Below are 15,045 nucleotides of genomic sequence, written 5' to 3'. Positions count from 1 at the left end.
CAGGATTCTAGATGAGTTTTCGAGTCTTTGTTTCTATGCAGAGACCACAGACTTTTGGCTGGGAAAATTGAATTTTTCCTTGGTAGTTATTTTGATTTTGATTTTAAAAGATTCAGAAGCTAAGTGATAAAATTATGGGGTTTGAAAGAGTCTAGAAAAGAAAGACATGCTCTGATTCGTTGGAAAATTAGAGCCCACCTGATGGTCAAGGATCTTTGTTTTATTCTTTAGCAAATAAAAGAAGTTTCCAAGTAATCTTTAACGACATTACATAGGATTTGAACTGGAAACTTCCACTTTCTGGATTTTTTTTCTGTCTGGTCTGCAGTCTGCACCTAAAACAACTTTGTTTTCTTATTCTGCAGTCCTGAAACTACTGCCAGGTCACTGCTATGGGACTTCTAACACTATATTTTCCTGACAGCCAAACTAAAGATCCAAAAGAGGAACTGCCTTCTCTACCTTTTCCTCGTGAACTAACAAAGGTCACATTGTAACTCAGTTTCTGTCCCAATTTTTCAAAACTCAAACTCTTAGGCTCCAGGATCACTGATACTCCATTGGGTTCTTCCACTTTTACTGCATAGGTGCTCCAAGGGGTCCCGACATTTGTCAGGGTTCTCTTGTATTTCACCCTGTTATTTCGAGCATTGCCTTCAAAATTCACTGCAAAAGAAGGGTAGTTCAGGTCACCGGGCTGGAGAGCTTTATTGTCAGGACAAGTGACATTACGCCTGGACACTTGAGCTATTTGAGAAGATGTGTAGTTTAGGCTGCAAAAATAGTTTAAATAGTCTTCTATGGTAATGTCATATATCAACCCTGGATCTGAAGCACTCTCTGGATCAACATGGCCCGAGCCAAATGCAAAAGGGGTAGCTGATGCAGAGTTGCTGGACCCAGCATCTGCAATTGGAGATCCCCTGTTGTCTGTAACATAAGCTGTTGTCATTAGTGCTGATTTGATTGCTGCTGGTGACCATGTTTTATGGACTGACTTAAGTAGTGCAGCTAGACCACTAACATGAGGGCAGGACATTGAAGTGCCTGAAATTACATTGAACAATACGCTTCTTTTGTCGCTTTTAAGTAGAGTTGGGCTAGTCATTGGTGGCCACGCTGCTAAAATGTTCACCCCTGGTGCAGTCACATCTGGCTTGATCACATCTGGTCCCACTGAACTAGGTCCTCTGGATGAAAATGCAGCCAACATTGGTGCAGGATTACCATACACTGTCCCTTTGAAGGCAATCGAAGCAGTTGCCCTTTTAGTTGAGTTCATATACTCTTTGACAGCTATACCTGCTGAGGCTCCTAAAGAAGTTGCCGGCAGAAAGTGAGCGTCTGCGAAAAGCTCTTCCCCTCCAGTTTCTGTATTGATTAAAAGCATTCCTGTCCCTCCTGCCAATTTCACTTGCTCTCCTTTTTCGGCTCGGCCATTCATTCCCCTCTTGCAAACAACCATTTTGCCTTTCACCAACTTTTTCTTCAGCGACCCAATTATACAATACTCAGCTCCTTCGCCACCTGCAGTCCCTGCATACACTAGTGGTAACTGTGCTGTTGCCTTGCCTGTATATAGAGATGCCCCTTCAAAAGTTTGTCCATTTCCAAGCTTGACAGTTGTTGGAAACCTTCGGTCGGTGTAGCTAGCAGCTACTGTCATGATCCATGGAGCATTGTTGTCAACTGAGGAGATAGATGGACCTGAATTGCCAGCAGAGCAAGAAACAAAAACCCCCTTTTGGATTGCCCCAAATGACGCTATAGCAACGCTATCACTATAAAAAGGCTTTGCAGAACCCCCTAAAGAGAGTGATAACACATCAACCCCATCAGCAACAGCTTGGTCTATGGCAGCCAATAAATCGGTGTTGGTACAACCTGATGTCCAGCAGACTTTGTAAGCGGCAATTCTTGCTGTGTACTTCATTCCAGCTGCCGAACCGTTTGCCAATCCATAAAAGCTTGCTTCGTCTACAAGGTTACCGGCAGCAGTTGCTGCAGTATGTGTTCCATGGCCTTGTGAGTCCCGAGGGGATCGATAATCAATTGTTTCATTAATTCTTCCTACAATAGACTCGTACCCTTTGAAGAAGGCTCTTGCACCAATCAGCTTCTTGTTGCAATTTGATGGTGAAAACTTTGTGCCACTCTCGCATTTGCCTTTCCATTTCAAGGGTACTGCAGACATGCCCGAGTCTTGGAAGCTAACATGTTCAGGCCAGATTCCAGTATCAAGAATGCCAACTATCACATCTGAAGCCAGATTTTGAGCATTCCATAGTCCCTTTCCACTTTGCAGTCCAAGGAACCGAGGGGTGTGTGTGGTGTGGAGAGTCAGCATTCCATCAGGAATGGCAGAGAGAAAGCCATCGACTCGGCTCAAGGCCTCAACTTGTTTGGTGGAGAGTTTCGCAGCGAAACCAGAAGTCACTGTTTCGTAGGTGTAGAGAAGCTGAGGAAATCCTGTTTCATGCTCCTCTTCATGTTCTTGGGATGAGAATTGGGTGATGGAATCAATTACTGATTCATACCACTGCCTGGAATTGCCGAGAAAGTCATATAAGGCAGGCATCTTGTTTTTGTCCATGTGAATTATATATGTCTGCTTGTCAATTGAAGCAGCACTTGCTTTTGCAGCCATGAAGGCCAGCAACAGCAAAGATATCCTAAAGATCATGGTGGCTGTAAATTGTAAAACAGTGGAAAAATACTTTGGCTAGAAAAAGCTGAAGATGAACTATTTGTTATTCATAGAAACAAAAACTGATTGGAAGAGAAGCGACATAGAATAAAATGAAAATGAGAGCAAATTTTTAGGCTGGAAAAGGAGTAGCTTGAAGATTATCTTATATAAGCAAGTAAAGAAGGGTTGCTGACTTAAAGTTGATCACAGCTTGAGCTCATTGTGGTCATTATAGCATAGAATAAAAATACAATTGCAATCTTCCTTTATCCTTCGAAAGTGCACGCCTTCGAATGGATTAAAGGGAACACAAGTGATTGAGCAGTTAAAGCTGGTGTATGCCTCCACGAGCTACAGAAAGTTGGGTTGTGGGACAGGGCCTAGGCAGTGCTTGCATGATTAATTTGAACAGCATACTTTATGGGACTTTAAGGAACAGATATCCTTGAAAAAAATTGTACTTATAACTAGTTTAGATCATGGATGATTAAGAAATGAAAAGCATTTTATTTTGACTGAGATAATGGACCTGCAACTTGTCATGATTACAGAAGGAAGAAGCGTTCATGCCACTATCAACGGTGTCGAATCATATAAAATTACAGCAGTTAAGCCCCTTGCTTCTTTCTACATTTTCTTTTATTTTGTTAAAGCAATGGAGGCGAGATTCAAATTCTAGTTCTAGGCCCTCTCTTGCTTTACAGGGGAGGGTGTTTTCTGGATCAATTACTGATCGTTTTTTGTTTCGAGTCTTCTTTTTTTAGGCAGTTAGGAGTCCTGGGCTAGTTTCCTTTTTTTTCTTTTCTATCTTACAGGGTGTTATGAGGTGAAAACGTAATGGTTGAAGACAGAACATCCCTTCTTGACTATTAAGATTTGAATCTTAAAAAAAAACAGCAATGTGTAACTCGTATGCCCTCATGCTAGCATGTGCAAACAAAGAATTACATGAAGTTTAATTATTCGGGCATTACTTTGGATGCCCGAATAAATTATAATTAGGTTTTTCAACACTATAATTTGTTTGGCATGTAGTGAAGGAATACAAAACGAATTAAAACTGAGATATAAACAAATCTTGTAGAAGACACGAAGCTTACAATGATGGCCTCTGAGGTATGATGCTCGGTAGTAGGTGAGGTGCTCTTTAGAATAAAGGTCATTTGCCACGAGCTTTTGTTTTCATGGACCATCCCAATACGTTTCACGCCTTCTTTTGCTTTATCTCAAAGGGACATCATTTTACCGGAAAACAAAAGAAATCCAACTATATATCTTCGGGCTACTTACGGATCCAAACTTTAACATCCTTGCATTTCAGCTTAGCCCGCATATATAGTCATTGGGCTCCGGATTGGGCCAATGTACACCCCGCCCCTCACCTGGCCCTAGCTCGAGGCACGACCCATCATGAACACCGGACCGAAACATGGTGGGTCAATTGTTTCATTCAAGCTCCCAATGCTTAGATATGATTAACCACCTGGATCAGGACACTTGATAGTTTGTCAGCACGACCTTTGAGATAACCCATCTAACCTGACTAGCATGATCTTCGAGATAGTTCAGTTGACCTAGCATGTCCATGGTTGAGTTTGGAGCATCTCACATCTAAGGGTGTTATATCTGAATACATCGTGTCCAAGTTCATTTATTCTTACTTGCTTTCTAAATATTTAATACTCATTATTAAATATTGAGTGACACTAACATGATCCTTTACCATAGAAGGTCTCAAAGAATGGTGTTAAGACATGCTTATGTCGGAGCATGACCCATTTGTCATCTTTCTTTATCAATCAATAATAATAAAAAAAAAAACTATCAAATATTAGGAGCATGACCCACTTATCGTCCTAGGTATGCCTCGCCCCTCACCTAACCTTGGCTCAAAGTATGACCCGTCATGGACATTAGCCCAAGACCTAATGGGTTAATCATTTCATCCAAACTTTCCATGTCAGGACATAATTAACTAGTTGGATTTGGGCACTAAGTAATCTAGTTAAGTCAACTACTGTGATCTTTAAGGTAGCATAGTTGGCCCAACTAGTATGACCTTCATGCTAATTCAGTTAACCTAGTAGCCTCATAGTTGGATTCGAGACATCCCAAATCTAGCAGGGTAGCTTTAAGATATACCGAGTCTAGGTTCATCCATCTTTACCTACTTTATATAATTAACACTCAGCGTTAAATGTCGAGTGATACTAATGTATCATTTTATTATAGATAGATCTATAAAACGACTTTAAGGCATGTTTTTATCAAAGCATGACTCACTTGTCACCCTCCTTTCTCAAATTAATAGAAAAACCACAATACATTATGGGTTATTGTTTCAGATAATTACTCATAAATTAGGTCAGACAATACTTTACTATTTCCACCTCTCCTTCCATGCAAGCAAACGTGTTTCATGGGTTTAAAAACCCTTGTAAAACATCAAGTAAATAAAGATTTTGTTTATTACACACACATACCTACAATGTTTTACAGCACCTATATTTATCATCTTCTTCATTCAATTATCACAAACACAACACATACTTGTCTTTAAAGTTATGTTTTTTATACAAATTTACTAACCTAAGTATCGAATGATTCTCATATCATTACATGGGATTTGTTTTGTTGGTGTTCGTGATCTTAAAACTCATTAATGCCTAGTCCTCAATCTTAGATATGTCTAGATAAGTGGGGGGGTTTTACAATAACCTCACCAATTAAAAGAACCTAAGCTATAAGGCATTTTCACTGTAACATTTTTTACTGTTCACTCTCTAACAATTAACTGTGGATTGGAATATTTAATTTTTTCTAATCTTTCAATTTTGTTTTTTTTTGCACAAAGGAGCCATTTTAAGCTTAAATTAGCACCTAATTGCAAAGGTTGGATTGAAAGTCAGAGGACCAAAGTGAAAATGACAGGTAAAATAGGTGGTAGCTTCGAAATTCATTTGAAAAATTTATTTTGATCTTTTTCACTAAGCTAGTTTCATCTAGGTGTTTTTTTCCTTCTCCTTGCTCGAGGAGGTAGATTTGGCCGCATGAATGTTTTGGGGTTCAAGTTAATTTTAGATTTTTGAGCTATTTTTAGGTTTTTTGAGGTTATAGATAAGTTTATCAAGATGCTTAAGGTGTTTTCTAGATGTTGAAAATAGGTTTCTAAGCAAAAAATACCAAGACCTCGTTTTTCCAACAACCTTCACTGGATTCTGCAGAAAGCAAACGACGCGTTATTTGATGATTTTTTTATAAGAAAAAAATAGAGTGGATGACAAGTAGTCTGTCCCTTTAAAAAAATAAAAAAATAAAGATAGACTTGGGTGCGCGGATGGTTGGAAGGCCCACACGTCTAATCTGTTTTTTTTTAATGCCCATGCACATGGGGCCACTAGGCCCACGTATCTGGACTCCTAATTTTTTTTTCTTTTTAATATTTAGATTAAAAAATTGATAAAAAAAATTATTGAACCCAATTGAATCCATAAACCAGGTTGCAGGTTTAACGAGTTAATCCGCAATATTTGGGCTATTATTATTTTTTTTTGTTTAATGCTTTTTCTACCCTTCAATTAAAAAAATACAATTTCATCCTTTGTTATTGATGATTTATTTTTTAAAAACTCAAACCTAAAAGAATACAATTTCACCTTTTATGATTAATTATCTACTTTTGTTATCTCGGCACCACGTTCCTGTCATGGTTTTTTTACTTTAAAAAAAATATTTCATACAAAAAAATTATTATGCGTTTTATCTTCGTATAATTAAATGAAGAATAATCTCTATGATAAAAAAAAATTTATTGAATGCGATGACGTGCATGACTTGTATCGCGAGTTTACTTGGTTAACTCGAGTTCATTTAGTTTTTTTAATTAAATGCTATTTTTTTACTAATTTTATCCTTCAACATTAAGTTAATTCGAGATTGAGCTTTCAATTTCTTTTGTTTTTTTAGATTATTCCCTTGAATTTCACAGATCAACCTAAATTAAGTAGATCAAATGTTTTTCATCTCAATATTAATTAAAAATATTGTTCAATTTATGATTAAAATCTATTTTAAAAAAACATGTCATCAGTATATCAATATCTAGACATCTTTTTTGCATTTTAATTTTTTTTTACTCCGAACAACGGTGTAGTGCATCAAGACTAGTTCCATGATGGCGGGTGAAATGTTTTAGATATCTTTTTTTTTTCAAGTATCTAGGTATGTTTTTTTACTTTTAATTTTTTTTTCCTCCAGACCACGATCGATGTAGTGCATCACGACTAGGTGGAGTGTCTAGAGATATTTGTAGAAATGGAATTTAAGTGGTGATAGACAGCTTTGATCACTTGATGAAATGGAAGTAGTTGAGCACACTCAGCATCCATGACAAAACTGGTCTTTTTATTCCTTCCTCACCATATCTTGGTTTTACATGATGGTGACGTCGGGTGACCATTCTTATCGGATCTTCGACGTTAGACAATTGTCACGAGAATTTCCATTGACAAAGAGGGCGGCTTCTCTTTGTTTAATATAAACGATACCGCTCCGCGTGCTGCAACATGTTTATAAAACAAATGTATTTAACAGTATTATAATTATAAATCAACGTTAGATAAATAATAAAAATTAAAGATATAATGAAGTCAATATTTCATAACAAAAAAAAATTATGTTGGTTATCAAAAACTTAGAGACCGAACAAAATAATTTGTAACAATCCACAGTGTTTTGTGAGGAAAGATACAGTGTTTTCACCACATGATTTAGCTTTTCTGTTAATAAAAAGCAAAAAAAATTACAAAGCTAAATTCTCTACCAACTTAATATTAAAAAAAACAAACAAAGATAATTTTGGAAGGAAAAAAACCCATGAGGAAAAACGTTGTAACATTTGACAATGTTTTGTGAGGAAAACTATAGTGCTTTCTCCGATAAAATCGACAAATATAATTATAAAAAAAATCATAAAAAAAACCATTTAGACAAATACTGTAGCAATTCACAGTGTTTTGTGAGAAAAACTACAACGCTTTTCTCATATGATTTAGCTTTATTGTAATTATAATTCTTAACCAACTTAATATTCAAAAAAAAAATCAACAAAGATAATTTTAGAAAAAATCATATGGGAAAACACTGCAACAATTCACAGTGTTTTAAAGAAAAAAAATTACAAAATTAAATTCTCAATAAGCTCAATATTAAAAGAATAAAATCGACAGAGATAATTTTAGAAAAAAAAAATACAAAAAAAACATGAAAAAAAACCATGTTGGAAACACTGTAGCAATTTATAGTGTTTTGTAATGAAAGCTACAGTGCTTCCCCACATGATTTAGCCTTATTTGTAATGACTTGTAATTGTAATTCTCAACCAGCTCAATATTAAAAAAAAAATTGACAAAGATAATTTTGAAAAAATCATAAGAAAAAAAAACCATATTGAGAGACACTCTAGCAATCCACAGTGTTTTATGAGGAAAGTTACAATACTTTCCCCACATGATGAAGCTTTATTACAAAATTAAATTCTAACCAGCTTAATATTAAAAAAATAAAATCGACAAGGATAATTTTAAAAAAAAATATTACAAACAAAAGAAAACACAGAAGAAACTGGAAAAAAAACCATATGGGAAAAAACACTATGGCAATTCACAGTAATTTGCGATGAAAGTTATAGTGCTTTTCTCACATATTGTAACTGTAAGTTTTAATCAGCTCAATATTAAAAAATAAAATTGATAAAGATAATTTAAAGAAAATCATCAAAAATATATAAAAAAAAAACATGCGGAGAAACACTGTAGCAATCAACAATGTTTTTTTAAAAAATTACAAAACTAAATTCTCAATCAGCTCAATATTAAAAAAAATAAAATTAACAAAAATAATTTTGAAAAACCATGTGGGAAAACACCGTAGTAATCCATAGTATTTTAAAGGAAAAAAATTACAAAGTGAAATTTTTAACCAGCTCAATATTGAAAAAGTAAAATCGACAAAGATAATTAAAAAAACAATAAACAAAAAAAAGAGGAAAACTTGGAAAAAAAGGAAAGTAATTTTGAAAAAAAAATAAAAAATAAACAAAAAAAAAGGGAAAGTTGGAAAAAAAAAACGAAAAAGTAAAAAAAAAAAAAGAGGAATGCACTTTGGATTACTGTTGTAATCCACAGTGCATTGGGTGTAGGTGAACAGTGAATCACCCACACCCTTTAGCTTATTACTTAATAATTGGTAGATGTAAAATTTTTTGTACTTTAAAAGTATTTTAAAAAAAATTAATTTTTTTTTATTTTTTTTAAATTAATATTTTTTTGATATTTTCAGATTTTTTTGATGTGCTGATGTCAAAAATAATTTTTTAAAAAAACCTTTATTTTAATATATTTTCGAGCGAAAAACAATCACTACCACACTTCCAAACAACCAATTAATATCCAAAGAGCACCATAAAGTCCATGAAAATTTGTATATTACTTAAATAATGTTGAATTTTTATTTCAACCTACGTATTTGAATTATATATGAAATTTGTTTTTTGTAATTTTATGATTTTATGATTTTTTTTACCATCTGAATTTACATTTTATTTTTTTATATCGTGTCAAAAATATATTTTTAACAACCTTGCATCCATTAAGCAATATCCATTTACGAATAGCTTGATATGAGACAAATAATTTCACTTGAAATATATATTAAAATAATATTTTTTATTTTTATCATTAGCACCTATAAATTTAAAAAAAAACACTAAAAATACTAATTTCAGCTTTTTTATAAAAAAATAAAAGTTTTGTGTGGCGAGATCCATGCCATCTATTCCTGACTCATGCATTTACAAGTTTTTTTTCCTATTAAAGCAGAAAGGACAAGACTCAAAGGGGTCAACCAATTCAGGTAAAGATTTCGGAATTCCAGCTTAAAACCAATTTCTTAAAAATTTCTAGATTATAAATATTTTAATCTATAATATGATGGGCACCAAACTTTAGCGAGGCAAACACAACAAACAATTAATCTCAGCATAGTATATATTACCAAATATTAATTGAACTATATATATATATATATATACACACACACACACGAACGCAAGCTAGCATGTTTGTGTATAATACAGAGTACTTCTTTTCCAATATTAGTCCAGGGGTTTGAAAATAACGATAGGGCTCCTTACAACGTGAAGCTTACTTTTCCATACAAGTGAACCTGACAATATTTGAGGTCCTGACAGGGGTTTTGCCTTGACCACAACCTTAAAACTTCGCTTCTGCGCGGCACCAGAGAAGGAGAGGCTCGTGGGTTTTACTTGGATTTCTACTCCTTCAGGAGCCTTAATGGTTGCATTGTAGATGGAAGGAGAAGGGCCTACATTGGTGACTGTCCTTGTAAAAACTCCTATGGTTGGTTCCTGCTCATTTTTTACATTAAGTTGCATAGTCGGATAGTTAAGAGCATCATAGCCAAGTCCAGGAAGCAATGAGGAGCAATTGATGGCTTTTGAACCAACTAAAACAGCGAAGGAGGATCCATTGTAGCCTTCGTGGCATAAGAACTGAATGTAAGACATCTCGTCCATGTCATAGACTAGGCCAGGGTTTCTAGCTCTAAGAGGATTTATTTGACCAGCACCATAGGCAAATTCTGCGTCGTTGTTCACTCTGGAGCTCATAGGTTTTGCTTGACAAAGATTGGATGAAAGTTTAAGCAGGGAAATTGACTATATTTCAACTGAGAATTGAAGGTAGGATTTTATTTTTACCTGTTGTCAGGATGGCGGATTTGATTGCTGCTGCTGTCCAATTTGGATGGAACGACTTTATATAGGCAGCTAGCCCAGAAACGTGAGGGCAGGCCATGGAAGTCCCTGACATAAGAGAAAATCTTGAGTGCTGTGTATCACCTTTCAGCCCGGTGAGCGACCTCAAGGGAGTGTATGATGCCAAAATGTCAATTCCTGGTGCTGCAACGTCGGGCTGCGTCACAGAAAATCAAACAATAAGTTTAGTTATCAAGTGTTAGGTATTTATAGAAATCAATCTTCTTGGGTCTTTTTTTTAGTTTTCTATAACATGCCTTGAGAATGCGTTCTGATCCTGGATTTGGACCCCGAGATGAAAAAGAAGCGACAAATGGAGCAGGGACTTCTACTTCTTGGGATCTGTATATCATTGCTGATGGAAATCTGCGTTTATAAAAAATAGTCAGCCTAAGGACAAGACAGCAGAAATTGGGAATAGAACTAAGAACAGGAATGTTAATTACGTTGTGGAATGTATATAATCATTGACTGCGCCGCTTACTGTGGCGTTGACCATGGTTGCTGGTGCCATAAAAATTTGGGCTGCGTCAAGATATTGCTGACTCTCAAGAAGAATGCCTTTCCCTCCAATTCCTTTAACAACAGAATCAGCACCCCACACTATCCTAACTCACACAAGACAAGCTTCCCTTTCACTTTGTTAGGGTCCAACGAGCCTGCATCACAGAACCTGTGATAAAGTTTAGCGCCATTGCAAATCTATTAAATTTTCACTGCTCGTTGCTTTACAAACAAATTAGTAGTACCTTGCACTGTCCTGGCGTCCAGAGTAACCAGCTTCAGCCCCACTAACAAGGGGGTATGATTTCTGTTTTGGTTCAAATGTGTTCACTCCAACACCCTAAGCCACATTAAATTCAAGAGCTTGTTACTTTACTATTTACACAATCTGGTATTAAAAATATATCAATGTGAATTTAAGATTCTTGAATTGATGGCAATGCTGAACTTACTGAGAAAATCTTCCCATTTCCCAACTCAACTTTGCTCCTAAACTCCCGGTTGATTCCACTGGCTGCAACGGTCAAGATCCAGGGAGCATGGTTGGCAACAGAACCAGAAGACGGTCCATCATTTCCACCGGAGGCCACTGTGATAATTCCTTTCTTCATGGCATGAAATGCACCTATGGCTAATGCATCTGATACATAATTAGCATCCACTCCACCAATAGATATTGATAGAACATCAACACCATCATGTATAGCAGCTTCAAATGCAGCAAGTAAGTCCATATCCGAGCAACCAGAGCTGATCCAACACACTTTATACATGGCTACCCTGGCGTTTGGCACTGCACCGCGTGCAGCCCCTCCTGCTAGACCAAATAGGCTGGCATCTGGAATCAGGTTTCCTGCTAGTGTAGATGATGTGTGTGTCCCATGGCCATCCACATCTACTGGAGATAAGATGTCACTGGGATCCGGGTTGCCATCGAGCTTGAAGTATCTAGCTCCTACAAGCTTACTTCAATATCCGAGATAGGGTGGAAAAAGAAAAAAAGAAAGAAAGAACTCTTGAGGTTAAACCAGTGCAACTCCTATCAATTACTGTTATCAAAGATTGAAGTACAGAAACCAATTCTAAAAAGTATCTATGTGGAAGAAAAAAAACTATAAACAATTCTGTTTCGTTTACAGTAAAGAAATTTACTTGTTGCATCCTGAGAAATTAGTGTAGTGGCCGCAAGTGCCTTTCCATTTTTTAGGAGGAGGACCAAAACCATCATCCTTAAAGCTCTCAGACTGCGGAGTGATCCCTGGTACACACACCAAGAAACAGATTTGTTTGCTCAAGAAACCATGGTTTTTGCTTTTGTGAAAAGAAACTTAAAATACAACTTCCTCCAGTGATCAAGAAGATTCAAAAACCTGTATCCAGTAGACCCACAACTATGTTTCTCTCCATTTTCAGGTTTCTTTTTGCTGTGTTAGGAAGCCCGATAAAATCCCACGACTTAGTTGTGTGGAGTTTGTGGTACCGATTTGGAAACACGGAAAGAACTTCTTCCCTGCCTGAACATTCACACCAAGCCACCAACAATAAATTGGATCAAAATTTCAAACTGGAATCCATAATTGTACGAAGGAAACATACACAAGTGGAGTGGTACACATACGTGATAGCTTGCTGGCTTCAGCTTTAGATAGCTTTGCAGCAAATGCATTAAAGATCTTTGTATAGCTATATATGATGGACTCCCTAGCTTCAACATCACTGTTTCACATAAATAAAATTATCATCTGCAGTTATGATCATAATAGACTATATATGATAACTATGGCTATTTGGCCTCGAATCAGATATAGGACACTTGTGGCCGTGTACTAAACTGCATACTCGGAGTGCGCTTACCTTCTCTTGATGGACAACAGAACATCCATGTGTGTTTGCACTGCAGAGACATTATCCACTGGTTGATCTCCAAGATAAACAATGTAAAATTCCTGTCCATTAACTTAACAACATTCAGAATTATTGCACTGGAAAATGAACGAGACGTTAAGAAGTGATGAAAACATTGAGAGGGTTATTTAGCAAGAGATAAGTCTGAACCTTCTGTTCATCTTCAGTTGCGGCAACAAAACCTAACAAGATGAAGATTAAAACGTTTGCAAGAGGAATAGAAGGGATAATTAATTTCTTCTTTGACATGATGTTGCTAGCAGGATTGATCAAGGTCTTGGTGTTAAATAACTTTATCCTCGACTGCCTCTCTTCAGGACTTCTAGCTTAGTGTATTAATAGCAACACTTCAAACAAGCTTCAATGAGGATAAGAACCAGAAACGTGCACTTAACATCTTCACAGTTCTGGCTGATAAGGTATCAGGTTGGGAAACCTTGAAAGAAAGACAACAAAATTCGGTTGCTCTCATGCTGTAGCCAATCAATGTCATGGATAGCTCACTTTAGGATTGCTTCTTTTGGGGAAACTTTATTCAAAATTAACTTTTTTTTCTGTTCTTATGCTCCTAAATCCCAAAACCCTAAGAAAAATACACAGCAGAGTTACTGTCAACAGTCCTTTACATCTGCTTAAATAGAAAAATAAAGAAACCCTGATGCTACTATATATAACATAGAAAGTAAATAAAATAAAATATAATTACTAATAACATCCCTTGCCTAATTAAAGCAAAATTGCATAGGTTTCAGACTCAGTAAAAAATAGATAAAGATTACAGGGAAATTGCCTAGAAATCAATCAAATTATAGCATAGATTCAGGCCCCGAGTCAACATGAGCCATAATACCGTGTGTGTGTGTAAATATATATATAATATATATACACGGCAGCTCATCATTCAAGGGATAGAATCATCCATAAACTCTCCTCTAAGAAGATAAAGTTACACAACACTAAGATTTGTGGGTGATACTATGTCGAAGTGCCTACGCCCCATCAGCAAATATGAAGTGTCTGAGCCTGCTTCTGCCGCACCATTTTCTATCGATATAATAATGGCTTAGTGGAAAAGACAAATAGTTTTTGCAATTGGAAATCTCAAGGCATAAGTCGTAGCCTTAAAAGATCGTTGTCAAAGGAGAAGTCGCTTGAAAACGAAGCACCGATGACATCAGGAACCCTGTTTTCCCTTAAATTCCAATTCAAGCAAGTCAACCTTTTCAATATTTTGATAGCATAATCCAGGATATGGCCTCAAGCTTTTCCTGAAGAGTTCTCTTCCTTGCAGTAATTCGAGTGGCTTTAATTAGCTTATCCTGCAACGAGATTCGCGTTAGGCTAGCTAGTACTAAAAGAAGTTGATGCTTAGACCTCGATCCTAACCAAGATTTGGTTTTTGATTTAGACACCGTTTGGCATTGTGTTTGTAACTGTGTTTCATCAAATTTTGAATTTTTTTTTTGCTAAAATTGAGTGCGGTTTGTATTTTTTGGATCGTTTTGATGTGCTGATGTCAAAAATAATTTTTAAAAAATAAAAAAATATCATTGGCATGTATTTCGGCACGAAAAGCTATTTGAAAAGCACCCGCAACCACACTGCCAAACACGCTCTTAACCAAACACAAACTTGAACTTAAAGAAATTAACCTTAAAAATAAATTTAACAGGTTGTTGGGAATGTTTGAATGAAATTTCATTGAATTTTAAATGAAATTCAATCTCTAAAACAGGTATAAAAAATAGTTTTAAAACTGTTTTTTTTTTTAATATTTTTCTACTATTTTTTTTAAAAAATACCTTTTAAAAAATAAAATAAAGATGATAAAGATAACATAGTAAATAAAATGAATTAAATTCCAAGTGTACAAATTTAATTTATTTATTAATTGAATTATTTATAATCAAAAATTAATTTCAATGAAAACTGAGATTGAAAGGCCGAGATTTTAGCCTTAATTGATGTGATTAAAATGAATTACTTATTATATATTAAAAGATTGAGATTTTTAATTTTATAATCAAACTCTTTTTCTGCTCCTTTCGTTTGTTTTCTTTCTTACCATTTATTTTTTTAATTGACAAAAAAATATTACTTAACAAAAATAGAA

General features: G+C 35.5%; 2 protein-coding genes across 2 annotated transcripts; both read right to left on the bottom strand.

Moving 5' to 3' along the window:
* Positions 1-175: 175 nt before the first annotated feature.
* On the bottom strand, positions 176-2,841 carry LOC7496586 (subtilisin-like protease SBT1.1). The gene has a single exon (XM_002320050.3). It carries the CDS (start codon positions 2,681-2,683, stop codon positions 374-376), a length of 2,310 nt encoding a protein of 769 aa, XP_002320086.2. The 5' UTR covers positions 2,684-2,841; the 3' UTR covers positions 176-373.
* Positions 2,842-9,711: 6,870 nt separating this feature from the next.
* On the bottom strand, positions 9,712-13,542 carry LOC7464886 (subtilisin-like protease SBT4.14). Its single transcript, XM_024584449.2, is given in 12 exon segments — positions 9,712-10,384; positions 10,467-10,680; positions 10,781-10,889; positions 10,970-11,115; positions 11,118-11,196; positions 11,273-11,367; positions 11,480-11,993; positions 12,180-12,285; positions 12,398-12,541; positions 12,646-12,743; positions 12,882-12,973; positions 13,083-13,542. Coding segments are annotated over 12 exon segments (2,238 nt in total). The 5' UTR covers positions 13,182-13,542; the 3' UTR covers positions 9,712-9,842.
* Between the last annotated feature and the right edge of the window lie 1,503 nt (positions 13,543-15,045).

This window comes from Populus trichocarpa, chromosome 14, assembly GCF_000002775.5.
Source record: "Populus trichocarpa isolate Nisqually-1 chromosome 14, P.trichocarpa_v4.1, whole genome shotgun sequence".
Classification (NCBI taxonomy): domain Eukaryota; kingdom Viridiplantae; phylum Streptophyta; class Magnoliopsida; order Malpighiales; family Salicaceae; genus Populus; species Populus trichocarpa.
The sequence above is the reverse complement of the archived record's forward strand: the minus strand, read 5'-3'. Positions and strand labels throughout refer to the sequence as shown.

Coding starts and splice junctions, on each gene's coding strand:
- LOC7496586 (XM_002320050.3), bottom strand. CDS start 2,683: ATGATCTTTAGGATATCTTTGCTGTTGCTGGCCTTCATGGCTGCAAAA.